The following is a 16039-nucleotide window of genomic DNA, read 5'->3' on the forward strand; positions in this document are numbered from 1 at the left end:
GTAAAAACGTAAAAATTTGTTAAAACTTACGTTTTTACCATTTTTACTTAAAACTATTTTTTTTAAATAAAGATTTACAAAAAAAGAAATTAAAAAAATCATATATTTCATTTTCCCCAAATCATATGCACAATATCTTGATATCTTTTTGTTTGGATATATGTCTTTCATAATTATGTCCTATAAAGCTGCAATTCTATTATAAGTTATGCTATGAGAATTATTTTGTGTTTTTGAATCATTGTGTGCATTGAAAGAAGTTGAATGATATCCTGATGAGTGATGATCCAAAATCTGCAGAGTGTATGAAGCAGTTAGAGCATGTTGGTTATCCATTTTTTGTTAGTTATCACTGTTTATAATCTTGATACTTGGTTATCAATTTTTTTTCCTTTTTAGATAAATAAGTGGCTCAACACACATGTTCATTATGAGATTTTTTTTACATGCATATATATATATATATATATATATATATATATATATATATATATAAGTTAGGATTATTTTACACCAGTGTAAGTTACACTCTTAATCTTGTCCGTTGATACCATTTATATCTAAGGGTTCAATTTTTTTAGTAATGTGAGTCATTGGATACAAGTGGATCAATGGTCAAGATTGAGTGTAAGACTTCTAACTCTTACACCAGTGTAAGAATATTCTATCTATATATATATATATATATAATTTTGTATCTTGACCTCAAGTAGTAGAAAGTATAAACTTTTGACAACATTGCTTACACCTCTATATTTTTCTTTAAATTACTTAAAGCTATGGTTTTTTCTATTCACCCTCTCCTTAACACTGTTAAATATTTGACTAAATATACTTATTTTACTCTTCTTAGAAGAAGAAAATAAAGTGATAAAAAATAAGATCAAATATTATGAAAGCTTAGAATACTTAATAAAAGACTAAAAGAAAAAAGAAAGATAAAATGTTTCTAAAAAATAAATAAATAGAATAAGGATTAAAAAAAGAAGATGAGATAATTGAATCACGACTTCTTTGAATGTTTCTAAAATGTTTCCATTACTATTTTTTATTTGAAAATTATTAATGGTGTAATATAGGATGTAGGTTGTAATTTAGGCAGCGTATCCAATCACGACTTCTTACAAACTATTTAAACTTCTCATCAATAGACCAAGTGGTTTTTTTTTTTTTTTTTTTTTTTTGATAACAGACCAAGTGGTTTTGAACAATGAGATAATTGAATCATTTGTACGGATATCGACACGGGACACGAGATACGATACAACACGACTCTCTGACGCATTAATTTTAAAAAATGTAAAATTTCGACATGTTAGGACACATTTTGATATTATATAATATTTTTATTTTATGTAGTGTATAATATATTTAGTATTCAATAATTTAATAAAAAAATAAAGTTAAACTTATAATACCCATCAATTTTTGCAAAGAAACATAAGATATCCCAAATGTTTATATTAAACTCAATAAAATCGTAATCGTAATCTAACGAATCTAATAGTTGGAACTCAAAATACAATGCAACATAACCTTTTTTGAGTCTTTGCAACAAGTGTTGAAGTGTCAGAGTGTCGGTGAGTGTCAGATACGATACGTCAGGAGTTTTGAAGTGTCAGTGCTTCATAGTGAATCATTAATCGTTTTCTTTTTAGGGCCTGTTTGATGTGACGTATAAGACATGATAGTATAAGCTTATACTATACGTTACGATATTTTCAGTTGTTTGGTATGACCATCGTATAGTATAAGCTTATACAGCATAATCCCTTAATACATCAAAACCATCGTATAACTTAATACTATAAGAGATTGATGTATTAACATCGTTGACCAATGTAATTTTTAAAAATTAATATATTATTTTAATATTAATCTAATAAAATAAAAATATATTTTTCAATATATTAATTTTTAAAATATTGAATATTTTTATTTTTATAAAAATTAATTTATATTTTGGACACACTGATCAAATTTTTTTTATAAAAATTAATATCATATGATATTTTTTGAAGAATTATATAAATTCTTTATTAAAGGATATTTTTATTAAAAATATTTATTTTTATCATATATAGTATTATACAGTGCATTACCAAATACTAGATGATATTATCTTATACAATATATTATTTTATATAATAACATGCCAAACGCTGAATAATATTAAAATTCAATCAGATCTTATACTAGGGCGCGTTTGGTACGCGGGATTTTGAGGGATTCCCGGGAAATTAAATTTTTCTAAATTTTAAATTTTCAGATATTATCGTAAACTGAATGCAAAAATTATATTTTTGAAAATCAAAATTCCCGGACAAATAAAAATTTCTCCTGTACCAAACGTCCCCAAAAAGACTTTATCAAAGATGCCCAAAATGTCTTCCCGAAGTGTGCCCATATAGTCTTGGAAGCGAGACTATTCCTGTTTAGAGTACCTTCTGTAATATCCACTGTTTATCAAGTCCTGAATTGGTAAACTGCGGAATCTTGAGACAAGAAACGTTTCATTTGGCCTCTTGAACATTAGTATATTCATTTTGAGGACTGTTAATGATTTCACTATAGATTGTATTTAAAAAATAAAATAAAAAATCATCCTTTACAAAAAAAAAAAAAAAATCATGAAAAATAAGTAGCATCAGCTCCAGTTGTCTCAGAGGTCAAATTAAACAGCCAAATATCTCGCAAAACGTCCATTAATTATAAAATACAACTATAGTGACCCCCCCTTTTATTACATTGGTCAACCTCTGATTAAGAATATATTATTACATTTAGATGCAAAAAGAATAAAATGAAATATTTTCCAAAAAATTGGTACTACGTTTGTATGAATAAAATGATAATGTACAATAACGAATGAATTTCAATAAGAAAAAGGAAATCTGGCAATATATATATATATATATCAAAAGCTAACTAAACTCTATATGTAAAAGTAAGTAGATGGGTCGGTTGTATTTGTTGTGTCTTTGCAAAGAATAGAGCGGGCTTCAATCACCGAGCGAGGAGGCTCAATATCCTTCTCTTGCAATGCATTTCCTCGCAATCTTTGCATCTGGGAAGCAAATGTGTCATCCAATATCTACAAAGTGAAACATTCAGTGGTCTTAGTTTACAATGTTGAAGCTAAGAACATAAGAGAAGACAACTTAGTTAGAACTCAGTTTCCCTTTGTCTTAATAATCTAATATTGACTTACCCCAAGAGCATAGCAAGATCCATTGTACCATATCCTGTTTTCTTTCCTCCCTTCGAGAAATTTCAAAATAATCTAGCACAACGAATTAAAATAAATTAGACCCGAGAAAAATCTGAGCCAATCATGTCAACACATAAAACTTTTAGTTGGTCACCTCTCCCATCCTATCCCATAATCCACGACATGTTGCTATAAAGATCTGGCTAGTAAAGACCTCATGCAGGTTGGAAATAAAGTCAATGAGTTGTGAATTCAGCAACTGCATTCTTTCACGGATTTCTGCCTCTCCATCTGCTTCTGTTGTTTCCTCAAGGATCTTTTTCAGCCGTGTGCTCCGATTAGCTTGCATCTGAATAATTCAAAACTTTAACTTCAGCAATTGTATATTATTGACATTTCCAAACAAAATTTTTATGGCATACAATGTTTTTTGCTTTAGACATAGAAATAACAGAAAAAACTGGAGTCTGAATGATCTTACATTGTTGACAAGATTCCCTATTATTGCTTGCAAATAAGTTTTGTATTTGGTTCTCAATAGAACAGTGATTCCGTTCATTTGCTCTCCAAACAGTGTCTTCTTATCTACCACGACAGGGAGACAGGATGCCCATGAATTTAGGATGTCTTCCACTCTACAATGGAGGACATCAAGAATCCTCTTGATGGTGTTCAAGAATATTCCCAACTGGATAAAGCAAAATATTATAAGAAAATGTTTCAATATATAAACACATTATATATAAGCATTTAAACTGAGTTCGATTACAGGACCTGGACAAAATATAGCCATATAGGGGGAACTTACTTGATTAGGAACCAACTGAACAGTAGCTGATTGTCTTCTTGCCAGCTTTTGAACTTGCAAGTGAAGTCTCTTAGGTATGCTATCTTTCAAAGGAGTTAAGATATCACTGTATTGTTTCTCAAGGGATTTCATGATTGCCCTTTCAACATTTGCAACAGCCTTCCAAAGAGAAAAGGGGGAAAAAAATGCCAAGTCAAGGTGTATCCATGAAAGAAGACAGACACTATTGAAAAGGAGATTTTAAAAGCAGACGGCTTTATAGAAATATCTCCTAGTTTAGAACTTACACTTTCCAAATAAAGTGAGTATTGAGGCCATCTACTGATTACTACTTCGTACTGGATAAGATTGTCTTTGACTTTGTCATACATTTCCTCAGCAAATGGGGAGGTGGAATGGTTTGTGATTACTCCAGCCCATGGCACCTGAATCATTTGTTTGTATTGAGGAAGGTCATTTCATTTATAGACTTAAGTGTTATGTTGTACATAAAGTAACTGAAATAATGACTACCTTTTCTGCTTTACATAAATCAAGCAAACTAAGTTGCATATCCTGTATCCACACCATGATATAGTTGTGGAATAAATTTCTGGAGTCTACACCTCCCTGCACAGGACTGAAGCATGAAGAGTATCGCATGTCAGGAATAATATTACAATTTTGGGAAATCTAAATTTTGGAGTGCAATGGGAGAAGTTTCTTTGACAAACCTTATATTCCATGACTCAAGATCCCGTTCAAAGTCTGCAATTGCAACTAGAAGCTCATTCACATGTGTCTGTGGACTCGATGGTGGCCATGCAGAAAGGAAAGTTCTCAGCCTATTAGACAGCTCCGTGCTGTAAACGGCTGCTGTGATGTTTGTCAGGTCAATGGAGCTGAAAATTGAATAATAGACCTCAGAAAATCCATAATGTAACCAAGATTAAAATGTATGGAGCCAAAATAAATGAGGGAATATGTGCAATGCTGCGCTAATGCAGATATGAACAGAAAGAATTTTTTTTTAGAAATTGAGGACAGAAAGAATTTTAAGTAATGTCTGAAACAGAAGGAAATAAAATTCTGTTAAACCAAGTGAAATTTCAAAATCTTGATATTAAATAAAAACGAACTGCACCTCCTAGCACAGCAAAAGGAAAATAGATAAATAAAATGTGCTTCATGTTTGCTTTTGGGGGCAAAGACATAAATAACCAAGAAAACAAACATTATGTGTGATTGAATAGCAATATGTATGCACTGTTAACAGTATTGTCAACTTACTAAAGATAGCTGTTGTAGCCAAATACCTGGGGAATATATGCTGACGGTGGATTGTATGCTGGCTGTGGATCTTTATGTCTGCCTGAATTTCATTTCTTATAGAAACACAAAGGTTTTTCATCTTTAGGTATGCCGTTGAGAAGGTAACGGTATCCATTTGGTAACATTCAGAAGTGCTTGACACAAATTCATCAGTCTCCATCATGTGTTTTCTGCACCTTTTTCTTGCTGCAGTCTGACAACAGTAACCTTTTCATTTAGACTCTAAAAAATGAAATCTAATGTGATATTGTTGCAGTAATGATCCCAAAGACCTTTTGTGTTGGTATGAACTGTAATTTTAATCTTTATATACTATATATAGGCTGTGAGAAGGTGGGACTGAAAGCTACAATTTCCAGGAAAAGACCACTCTTTATATGTAGGCATAAATCAGATTCAAGCATCTATACTATAAGTTAAATTGAACAAGAGCATCAGTTATTACTTATCAGTAACAGTGGCAATATAAAATTACCTGCAGATAGTTTCTTAGAATAGTTTGAGCATCTAGAGACAGTATATCATGAAGACTACAATAGACTTGTACGGCAGGATCCAGGGCCGGTGCTGCAGAATCAAATGCTGGCCCAAAATGATCAGTTAAACCTGTAGGTGAGTTTTCATCTAGCGATTTGTAATTCTCAAAAACAGTAGCCAGAAGACTTTCAATTTGAGTTTCACAATCCGAAAGTATACTTCTCTGTGAGATCAAAAAAATAGAGAAATTAATACTCACTATCCATTTCCAACGATGAATAGTCTGGTTAGTTACAGACAACATTACAATTAAAAAAATGACAAATTTCAAGGTAAACAGTTAGAAACAACAAGCAATACATCAATGTTAAACAGTAAAGTTTATTTGCTCAAAAGGTTTCTTCAATCTTCAACCCCCCCCCCCCCCCCTTCTCTAAACAGCTGGGTATATTGACTTCTATCAACCCATTCTGAAAACCAATGGACAAAACATGATTCCTTTTAAACTAAAATTCCCCTCTTCTGTGATAAAATTTCTTTTTGTGCAAAAATGTCTTAAAATACAATGTCTTTGATATCTCATCCATGTTCTGCAATTTCTAGGACTCCTCCTGATGATGACTAATACCCAAAAAAAAAAACCCTCCTGAATCATACAAGCACTTGCTCATTACTGAATGTATAATAAGTATTTGTCTAAAGTCTAAACCAATCCCATTTGCTTAACATATTAAAACAATTAGAAGCAGGAACAACATAAAACAAAGAAAAGCAAAGTACATGATTCGACAAGTTACTGCAAGGGGAAAGAAACAATATACAGCTTACCTCCTGCCTGGTCAGACTCCGGTCACTTCTGGCCTTTATTAGGGGTTCAAGCAACTCTCTCACAAGCTCTAGGCAGTCCTTGGTTGGAGTTGCCACATTCATGACATGTGATAGATATCTACCAAAAACCGAAGGTAAGTGAAGATAATTGGAGAAAGAAAAAAAATAAAAGCAATTTTGTATCTCGTAAAGAATGTTGACAAAACTGATTCTTTTTGCCCTGTTTTTTGGGGTGTGCATACGACATTCAAATACCTCAATTTAGCATATGAATTAGAAACCTCATAGTAATCTGCAAATTCATCTAACAACCATTTCCAAGGCCCATTTAGCCGCAAGTTTCGGGAGTGGAAATGTTGTGCACGCATGGCACCCTCCAACAACAAATCATAAGCTTGAGTTTCCACAACAGGTGCACTCTGCAGAAAATGTAAAACCGAGCAAATGAAAACATTGGTCTATGCTCGGAATAGAATAGCCAGAAATGACCATATTGGTGGCTAGTGGCTACGGGTAGAAACACATAAAACTATTACTAAATCATGACATGGCTTTAAAAAAAATCTAGTTAGTCCTTTGACTGATCAAATTAGAATAATTTTCTCTCTTACTAACTACATTGATAACCTGATTATACACAGTGGATATGTTCGATCCTCTCCATAGTTAATTTCATAAAAGGTAAAGAATTATAGTTATTGAGAACAATTTTCATGCTTGATAAATAAACTATCATGTCTTTGTAATCCAGTTGTCGAATTGGAAGATGATCTTCTTACATCAACACACTGGAAAATTCTATTTGATAAAACAAGATTTATTGAACTTAATCTTGGTAGAGATTGAACCTTTATATGATTGTTCTCATCGCTTGTCATTGTCCTGCCAATGGAGAGCTGGATCTTGCCAACACATTCATGTTCATCATGATATATTGGCCACCACTGAATTCTGTCAGTCTGCATATCAAGAAAATTCATTTCATAAATGTGGCTGGTGTAAGGGGAAGAGTAATATCTATAGACCGTAAGACAGTGGAGCACATACAGGATTATCACTGAGGGATGAAATTGGAATTCTGGCCTCACCGTGGATTGCCTTTTTAGGATCTTGGACTTCTACGAGTAAAGCATCCCCTTGGTTCAATGGGAAACTGAAATTATATGCAATTATTAATAACATTACATGTATTTCTATAATGGAATAAACTTCCTTTTTTTCATGACAACGTGTGATTGTAGTTGTCTCAAAGAATCTATAATGTTCTGAAATCACCAAGTAATGCAAAGAAAGAAATACACTAAGCTGTATACTGGTAGAACACCAGAACCTAATGAGTAATGTATGATTTTCAAATGTTTAAGATTAGTTCCTGCGACAAAGTTTCTTCATCATTTGTCTTCGACTAGATATCTTGTTTAAGATGCATATGCAAAACCTTCACTGATTTTAATGCTGCACTATTTCCCAAGAGCCTAAACAGCAGGTCAATTAGAAGCACTTTTCCCAATTAAAAGAGAAAATAAAAAATGAAACTTACAAATCATGGTAATCTCCACTTCCAGGGCGCAAAAAAATTGCAGAACATGGCTCTGAATCATTTTCTTCTGTTGTACTCTTAAGTCGGATTAAACAATGTAGTGGCTCTACAAGAACAAAACAAATGCCTTTAACTCGTTCGCGATGCAATAGCAGGATTAATGTTTATATCAAAATACAAAATTTTAAATAGCTTTGACTAAGTCCCGACTCAGGATTAATCTCATAGCAGGCTCAAAGAGTTGAAACTTGTGAAGATACCTAAGGCCGACTCAAAGAGGGAATTAGAGTCGGCATACCGAAAAAGATAATTTAAAAGCTCAATTTATTAGATGGATGGTAAAGTATGACTGCTGACAGATCCTAATAATTTCTAACAGTTTTTCACTTGAACACAAAGCACATATCAAGGTCAAAAGATTTCTAAACTATAAAGATAAGAAGAGTTGCAGAAACCTTCCGTCACATGCACTAACCTTCTGATGTCATTGAGAACGAGGCTAACTTCATAGAATTTATGCCAACTTTTACAAGTGATGAAACATGCTGGACATACTCCACCCCAGCTAGCATGTAGATTGATCCTCGCTGTGAAATTGTGTTCTTAAGTTTTCGTCTTGGTATAATGCGAAGTTTCTTCACTGCAATTTTGATATAGCACCTCAAATTAAATGTCTGAAGAGGGTTCAATGTTATAACCATAATAATAATTATATTAGTAAGTTTTAAAATATATAAATTAAAAAAAAAAATGCCTTTTCATACATCTATCTACAATAATAAAAATATTTGAAATCCCAGAAATTTAATGGTAAAATTCTGTTCAGATTATAAGGTTACCTTCCACTCTTATTTTCCCTACAACCTTCTTCATCTTCAGGGGAATTGTTTGTTCTGAATTCCTTGTATTCCTGCCTTCAAATGGCTTTACACCTCGAGGTTGCAACAAGAACTCATGCAATCTATGGAATTAGAGAAATAAGAGAAATGATTGAGAACAATAAATAAAGCCAAAGAAGTGTACTTGTAAAACAAAATGGAACCCACCCAAAGGCACTTCGAAGAGCCAGGCACTCCTCTTTTAAAAACTCTGGTGCCTCAGTGCAGCCTCTTGCCCATGCTTGAAGACATAAACGTATGCAGGCATCATAAGTGATGAGGGTTTGCCAGGCATATTGACTATTGCAACTGCTGAGATTACATGCCATAAAAGTAAGAGAACTTACAAATGCGAAATTCAAAATGATTATGTGAACTATAGTAAATATTAGCAAAGCATTAATGTGGATTCAAATCTCAGACTCATGAAGACCTGCATAAGAATGGAAACTTGTTTTTGTGAAACGTAATTAGTTAACTCAGAGCTCATACCATTCTTGCTGAATATTCTCCCTTTAAAATCTCTACTCAAAATAGACCTTACGGAAAATTCAAGATGCAAAATAAGGTAAATCTACATCTTTGTGTATTTTTTTTCTGTTGATCTCTTGATCTTGTTATAAGTTTTACAACAATGCATGAAGTTAAGGTTGACAGCCATCTGGTAATTGTTAAATACAAAGCAAAAGTTGAAGGTTGACAGCACCTGGTGTTGTAATATTGTGGATGAGAAGTCTGTCTTTCTGTGTCTTCTGTAAAAATTCTGTCCAGTCTGCAAAGTTTAATACCAAAAGGACATGGCAACTGTTAAGGAAGAACTACAAAAGTAAAACAACAAACAAAGAAAAAAAGAAAAAAGAGACGGAGAGAGAAATCTCATGAAAGTGGCTGCAGTGGAGATAGCAATAGCAATAGCAATACCTTTCACCAGTCTCAGTGGCTTTTACAAAAATTTTGGGTTTTTGTTCAATTGAACTCTCACTTCTCCCATCACAATCCATTGATTCTTTTGATGGCCAAGATCCATGGTCAGTTCCTTCATTCGTTACTCTTACCGAGCCTTCTGAATTATCACCAATGATAGGAGGAGCACTTGGAGTGCCAAATTCAATTGGGTCATCAAGGCAATTCAGATTACGCTGGTGATGTTGCTTTTGAAGCTGAACCCCCCCACACGGAGTCAGCTTCTTTTGAACACATTTCTTGAAACCCAATTCTCCATCTGTAAATCTTCTGACACAGTTTGGAACTTGAATGGTTAGATTTTCATTGGCCAAACCTCTCTTCAGAATCCCATTGTGCCCTTCAGGTTTAACGAGCTTACAACCAAACAGTTGTTCCTCATCATAACACTGTGCTATTGGCCTATCCGAGTAATCAAGGTTATTGGGACCAGAGACTTCTTCTTCCTCCTCAGAGAAATTTCCATGCTCAGGGGATGAAGCCATGCTTTCATCACTGTCCCCGCCATGATCACCAAAACCAAAAGCAAGGTTCCGAGGAGCCAACAAGGCAGAGTGAAACTTCAATGGAGGCAAAACTGAAGAATTCAGACTGTTACCACTGCTCAAAAGAGGAGATCTTGGAAATGGGTCAGATGTAATTTTCTCTGTTAGAGGAGACTTTATGGGAGACTCTTCTTTAGCTTGTGTTCCCTGTAAATGAGGTTTGAAAAACATTCAAAATTTAATAAAGGCCAAAGCTTTGAAGGAACCCTTATCCACCAGGATTTAAAGAAACATAGAATCAAAACCAATTCCAAGATACCCCATCAAAAGCAAAGTTAATGAAAAAAGAAAACAAAAGTTCAAAGCAGAAAAGACAGAATCGAATTCCCTTCAAAATGAGATTTCAAACAGAGTAAAGTTAAATGGGTTTCAAATGCAGGACTGAGCAAGACCCGTTTGAAAAATCAAAAAAGAAAAAAGAGAAATTTTGAGAGAACCTGCTTGATCCATTGGATCGCGTTTTCGTCTAGACCATCGGTGAACATCATCTTGCTTTCTTGATTGCAAGAAGACGAGACAGTGAGAGCAGAATCAACGGATCAAGCTATGTTGCCCAAACCAAAAACAGAAGAGCCTAAGAACTGAAGCACTTTACAACTAATACAACGGCTAGTTTGATTCTCAGTCTTCAAAACTGTATGACTATATTATAAGTTGGAATTATACGAATAATAGTCGAGTCCTATTTATATTAAATAATGCCTCGTAAAATAAAGGATAGTACTGTTAGAAAAGGACACAATTAAATATATAATTCCATAATTTTTTCTTTTTCAATTATTGTTTATATATTGTTTATGATTCATTTCTAACATGAGCAAATACCAATAGTGCATGGCAAAAGAGATTTTATAATTGTTGCGAGTAGTTGGGCAGATGTCTTATTATATTACTGTCAACATGACATTTACATTTCTTTGATAAAAATTCTGTTGTCAACCCTGGAATTTACTGTGTTTAAATTATTATATTCTTTTTTTATTCCTACCTTAAATTACACGTTTATGTCATACGAACAAACTGATTTTTTTTATTAATTCATTTACGGGACAAACAAACTGATTTCTTTTTTCTCCGTGCATCGCACGGGTAATCAACTAGTTTATATTAAATAATGCCCCCTAAAATAAAGAATTGTACTCAATGATGGTCTGTTAGAAAAGGACACAATTAAATAATGAATTTCAAAAATAAGAAAATAAGTAAATTATTCTTAAAATAACATTTAGAATCTTATAAATTATTTGAAGATAAATATACTTAACTAAATTGTTATCATTCTAACCAAGGTCGTCGTATGCAATATGTTTCGTATATTATTTGGCTAATTTTTTGTATTGTGTATCATAAATAGTAAGATATAATAAAAAATAATTATATATTAAACTATTTATTTAATTATTTTTTTATTAATATCGTTTTTTCAGATTAATTTTTTAGTTTAGATCATAAATTAAAATTTTATTTTTATTATATATTAAAATTGTAAATTTTAATTTAATTTTTATATCATATAATTCACGATGATATATACCCTATAATATAATATTGTATTGTCTAGTATAATAGCCCTAACCCAATTAATTAGCAAATTACACATGTAATTAAATAATTAAGCATATTTTAGTGAGTAAAATTAAGTATGGGGCTTAATTAAATGAATCTGAGTCACTTTGAAATTAAAAAGTGTACTCAGTGAAAAATAAGGGGTATAAATGGGTACTGACAAAAGTGCCTAAAATATAAAAATAAAAATAGTAATATTCCTAGAATAATATTCCAGACTTTTGGGTGAAGTTTGGTAATTATTGGAGTTGAATAGATAGACGAACCAATACCCACACAAGTCACTCAACTAAGTAAGTGACTTAAAAACACTAAAAGAACCCATTTCCCCCAGAAACCCGTCGACGCTAGAAGAGAAGAGAAGAAGAAGGAGAAGAAGGAGAAAGGGAGAGAGAAGAAGAGAGAGAGAGAGCAAATCTTAACCGATTGGAGTGATTCAAAAGCCTAAACCACTCTAAATCTTCCCCTCTTTCATAATCCTAGCTTAGTTTTGAGTAGGGAGCATTGTGGAGAGAGATATTGCCTCTCAAAAATTCGACCCTTTGGGAGATTTTGGGGTTTTGGGAATTTCTACCTCCATGGGAGCTTGAGGAACGCTCCTTGCTTGGTTGTGCAACCATTGGTGGTAAGATTCTACCCCTTGAACCTTATTTTCATGGAAAATTGCATGAGTTAGGGTTTATGAATAGTGTTTTAGGGTTTGTGATGAAATGTTGTTAAATTAGCTATGTTCTAGGAAGAATGGAGCTTAGAGCATGTTGTGAAAAATGCTAGGAACGACATTTAATCGGTGAAAATGAGCTTAGATAGCTAAAAGAGTATATTTGGAAAATGGCAAGAATATGACACTTAGATATTGGATTTCTTGCATTGTCGATAAATGGTTTGGTTTGGTTGGTTGTTGATTATGCCTTGGTGTTGTCTAGGATTGAGGCAATTGGACCAACCTTGAGAGACCAACCGTTGGAGCAAGCTATGGAGCTTAATTAGCTCCATTGGATAGGTGAGTTCATGCTTATGTTTGGTATGAATTGTATAGCTTGGATGATAGCTATGTGATGTTATTGGATGCAATATGTGTTAATTGCATTAAACCTTGTGTAGGTTTTGTTTGAGAAGTGGAGTATTTTAATTGACTGACTGTGGAACTTGTTGGTGGTGAACAAAGGTCGAATTGAAGCTTGAGGTAAGCCTTCGGACCTTGGGTGTAATTCCCTTGATTGTTCCACCAAGCCCTGAAAGGGTAGTGGTGATTATAGTGTATATAAATGCAATGAAATAGTGTAATGCTTTGTTATACGTATGTGTATGCATTTGGTGTGGCATAGGATGGTGTTTCCCTATGTGGTATGTTGCATGACGATGCGTAAATCATACTTGGTAGTTAGCTGGCCAGTAGGACTATTTGCATCTGAGTTTCCTTAGGACAGCTTGGGAGCTCGAGGGATTTCTCCTGGAGATGTTATTGCACTTTGCATAGATATGTATTTACTGCATTATTATTGTTATTGCTATTACACTGATAAGGAACTGTGGGGTGGAGAGATGCTCCAAGGACCCCTGGTTTACTGGATATATTCGTATATCTCACCCCGTGTTGTGGGGACCCCCTTTCAGGTAAGGATGCTGCAGGAGCCACCAGTGGCAAGTGGCCATATCTGGATTAGCTTATGTATGAAGTGTTGCAATTTTGAGATTATACATGTTGTTTTGTAGCTCACATGTATAGAATCGTAATTAATAGGCAATGATAGATTTATGATTTGTATATTGGAATGGACTTAGCCTATGCTCATGCCTTTGGCCATCTCTTTTGTTGATGGGAGCCAAGGGAATGATCATAGTGTTTTGTAAGCTAAGTTCCATGATTTGTAATGAATATGTACTGTGAATGATGCCTACTTGAAATTCAATATATGCATGCTTTTATGTATTGAGTTATTGAATTGGTTGGGCTGAGAAATCATATTAGGTACCTAGTTCTAAATTGGGAATTGTTGAGAAAACAAGGGTTATGCTGCCCAAATTTTAGTACAAGCCATGAGGAAAAGGGCATGCATGTCCCTTTAGATGTGTTTGTATTATGCAAGAACTAAGAACCAATTATGGAGAGGAATTTATATGATAGATTTGGACCGTGGTGTATGTATGGAAGTTGTAGATATTTTTCTTAGCTTTCCATAGAGACCAATATTGTGTGAATTGGACAAGTACAACTCTAGTTAGAGGTAAAATACTAAGAGGTGGTGAAACCTTCAGAGCTTTGGCGCACCTGGCGCACCGCGCGCCATAGTGCTTGGAAGCTTCTGTTTCGTAGCGCAAATCGCGCCGGCGTTGGCGCAAATCGCGTCGGGATCACCAGCTGGCGCACCTGGCGCCAACCTTGGCGCCTCCAGCGCCATAAGGATCGGGAGCTTCTGTTTCGTTGGCGCCCTCCGCGCCGCAGCTGGCGCCGGTCGCGCCGGGATCAGCAGGATTCGCGCACGCGTTTCGTAGAAAACCCATAACTTGGGCTACAATGCTCCGATTTGAGCGCGGTTTGAACCCACGCGTAGCTAATGAAGAGATCTACGATATAGTAGAAGTTGTGAAATAAATAAAAAGTAAGTTAATGGTTTAAAAATAGAATAAAAACATGATGTTAAGCTGGATTTATCTGATTCCGCAAGTTAATATGGTTATGATCACGAAATTGGGTATTATAAATTCGGCATTTTTTAAAATGAAAAATTTATCCGGATTTTAATTGAACCCATGTGATTGTAACTGCGCTTAATATCATAATGCGATGTTAACAAACCGGTTCTAGAACGGGGCGTTACATCTAGTACGATATAAACTCATTTTTAGTACACCCCCGCTATGTAACTCTATACGATACTGATGATGATTCCAAGTTTCTAACATGTCTTTTCATATTTTTTGTTTTCGAATTTTTAATGATATTTTAATTTAAAACTTTTAAAATGTTATTTTTTATTAATTATCTATACTCTGGAGAAGGGCAACAATTTTGATACTCAAGCCAAGCTTAATTCCTTAACAAAATAAAACAGAATCAGAAGTATTATTACACTCAAGTGGATCAATTATTCACGGAGAAAATAAGTCCCGCGTGCAAGTTAGACCAAGACTGAAATGAGTTTGATGTTTGTAATTTTAAACGATACAGAATTATGTCATTTTAAATAAAAAAAAGACACAAGAAATGAAAATTATGGAGAAAAAATAAATATTTTTTAAATTTAAATTTTAAATAAAAAATATTATTTTGTGTCTTTCTCTCACTTAAAATAACACAACTGTATATCCTTTATACAATTGTGTTTAGGGACGAATATATTTAGCATCAATCGAGGCTTATAATTCGTACTTGATTATTATTATATCTTGTAACGTTCGACCACTTTAAGAATCAATGATTATCCCCACATACTAACACGAGTGCTTTTTCTTCACTCGCACACTTCCTCGGAAAACTTCCCAGGAAGTCATCTATCCTAGAATTGCTCTAAGTCAAGCATGCTTAACTGTATAAATTCGGCATTTTTTAAAATGAAAAATTTATCCGGATTTTAATTGAACCCATGTGATTGTAACTGCGCTTAATATCATAATGCGATGTTAACAAACCGGTTCTAGAACGGGGCGTTACATCTAGTACGATATAAACTCATTTTTAGTACACCCCCGCTATGTAACTCTATACGATACTGATGATGATTCCAAGTTTCTAACATGTCTTTTCATATTTTTTGTTTTCGAATTTTTAATGATATTTTAATTTAAAACTTTTAAAATGTTATTTTTTATTAATTATCTATACTCTGGAGAAGGGCAACAATTTTGATACTCAAGCCAAGCTTAATTCCTTAACAAAATAAAACAGAATCAGAAGTATTATTACACTCA

The 16039-nt window shown here is 33.6% G+C and overlaps 1 protein-coding gene and 1 long non-coding RNA gene across 2 annotated transcripts; one reads left to right on the forward strand and one right to left on the reverse strand.

Moving 5' to 3' along the window:
* Window positions 1-2935: 2935 nt before the first annotated feature.
* Window positions 2936-11049, reverse strand: LOC133290055 (uncharacterized). The gene is made up of 21 exons (XM_061488108.1): window positions 10999-11049; window positions 9975-10708; window positions 9842-9871; window positions 9222-9362; window positions 9015-9136; window positions 8651-8815; window positions 8176-8281; window positions 7683-7788; window positions 7484-7594; window positions 6891-7054; window positions 6636-6753; window positions 5806-6030; window positions 5315-5523; window positions 4733-4900; window positions 4533-4638; window positions 4307-4444; window positions 4020-4178; window positions 3693-3899; window positions 3366-3560; window positions 3212-3283; window positions 2936-3094 (listed from the first exon to the last, which is right to left on the reverse strand). Exons 1-21 carry the CDS (start codon window positions 11047-11049, stop codon window positions 2936-2938), a joined length of 3486 nt encoding a protein of 1161 aa, XP_061344092.1.
* A 1428-nt stretch (window positions 11050-12477) lies between these two features.
* Window positions 12478-14045, forward strand: LOC133290113 (uncharacterized). Its single transcript, XR_009748589.1, has 4 exons — window positions 12478-12752; window positions 13054-13130; window positions 13232-13313; window positions 13745-14045. It is a non-coding gene; the product is annotated as an uncharacterized LOC133290113 (long non-coding RNA).
* Window positions 14046-16039: the final 1994 nt, after the last annotated feature.

This window comes from Gastrolobium bilobum, unplaced genomic scaffold (assembly GCF_033153095.1).
Source record: "Gastrolobium bilobum isolate Gb01-03AN ecotype WA unplaced genomic scaffold, APGP_CSIRO_Gbil_v1 utg7782, whole genome shotgun sequence".
NCBI classification, from domain to species: Eukaryota; Viridiplantae; Streptophyta; class Magnoliopsida; order Fabales; family Fabaceae; genus Gastrolobium; species Gastrolobium bilobum.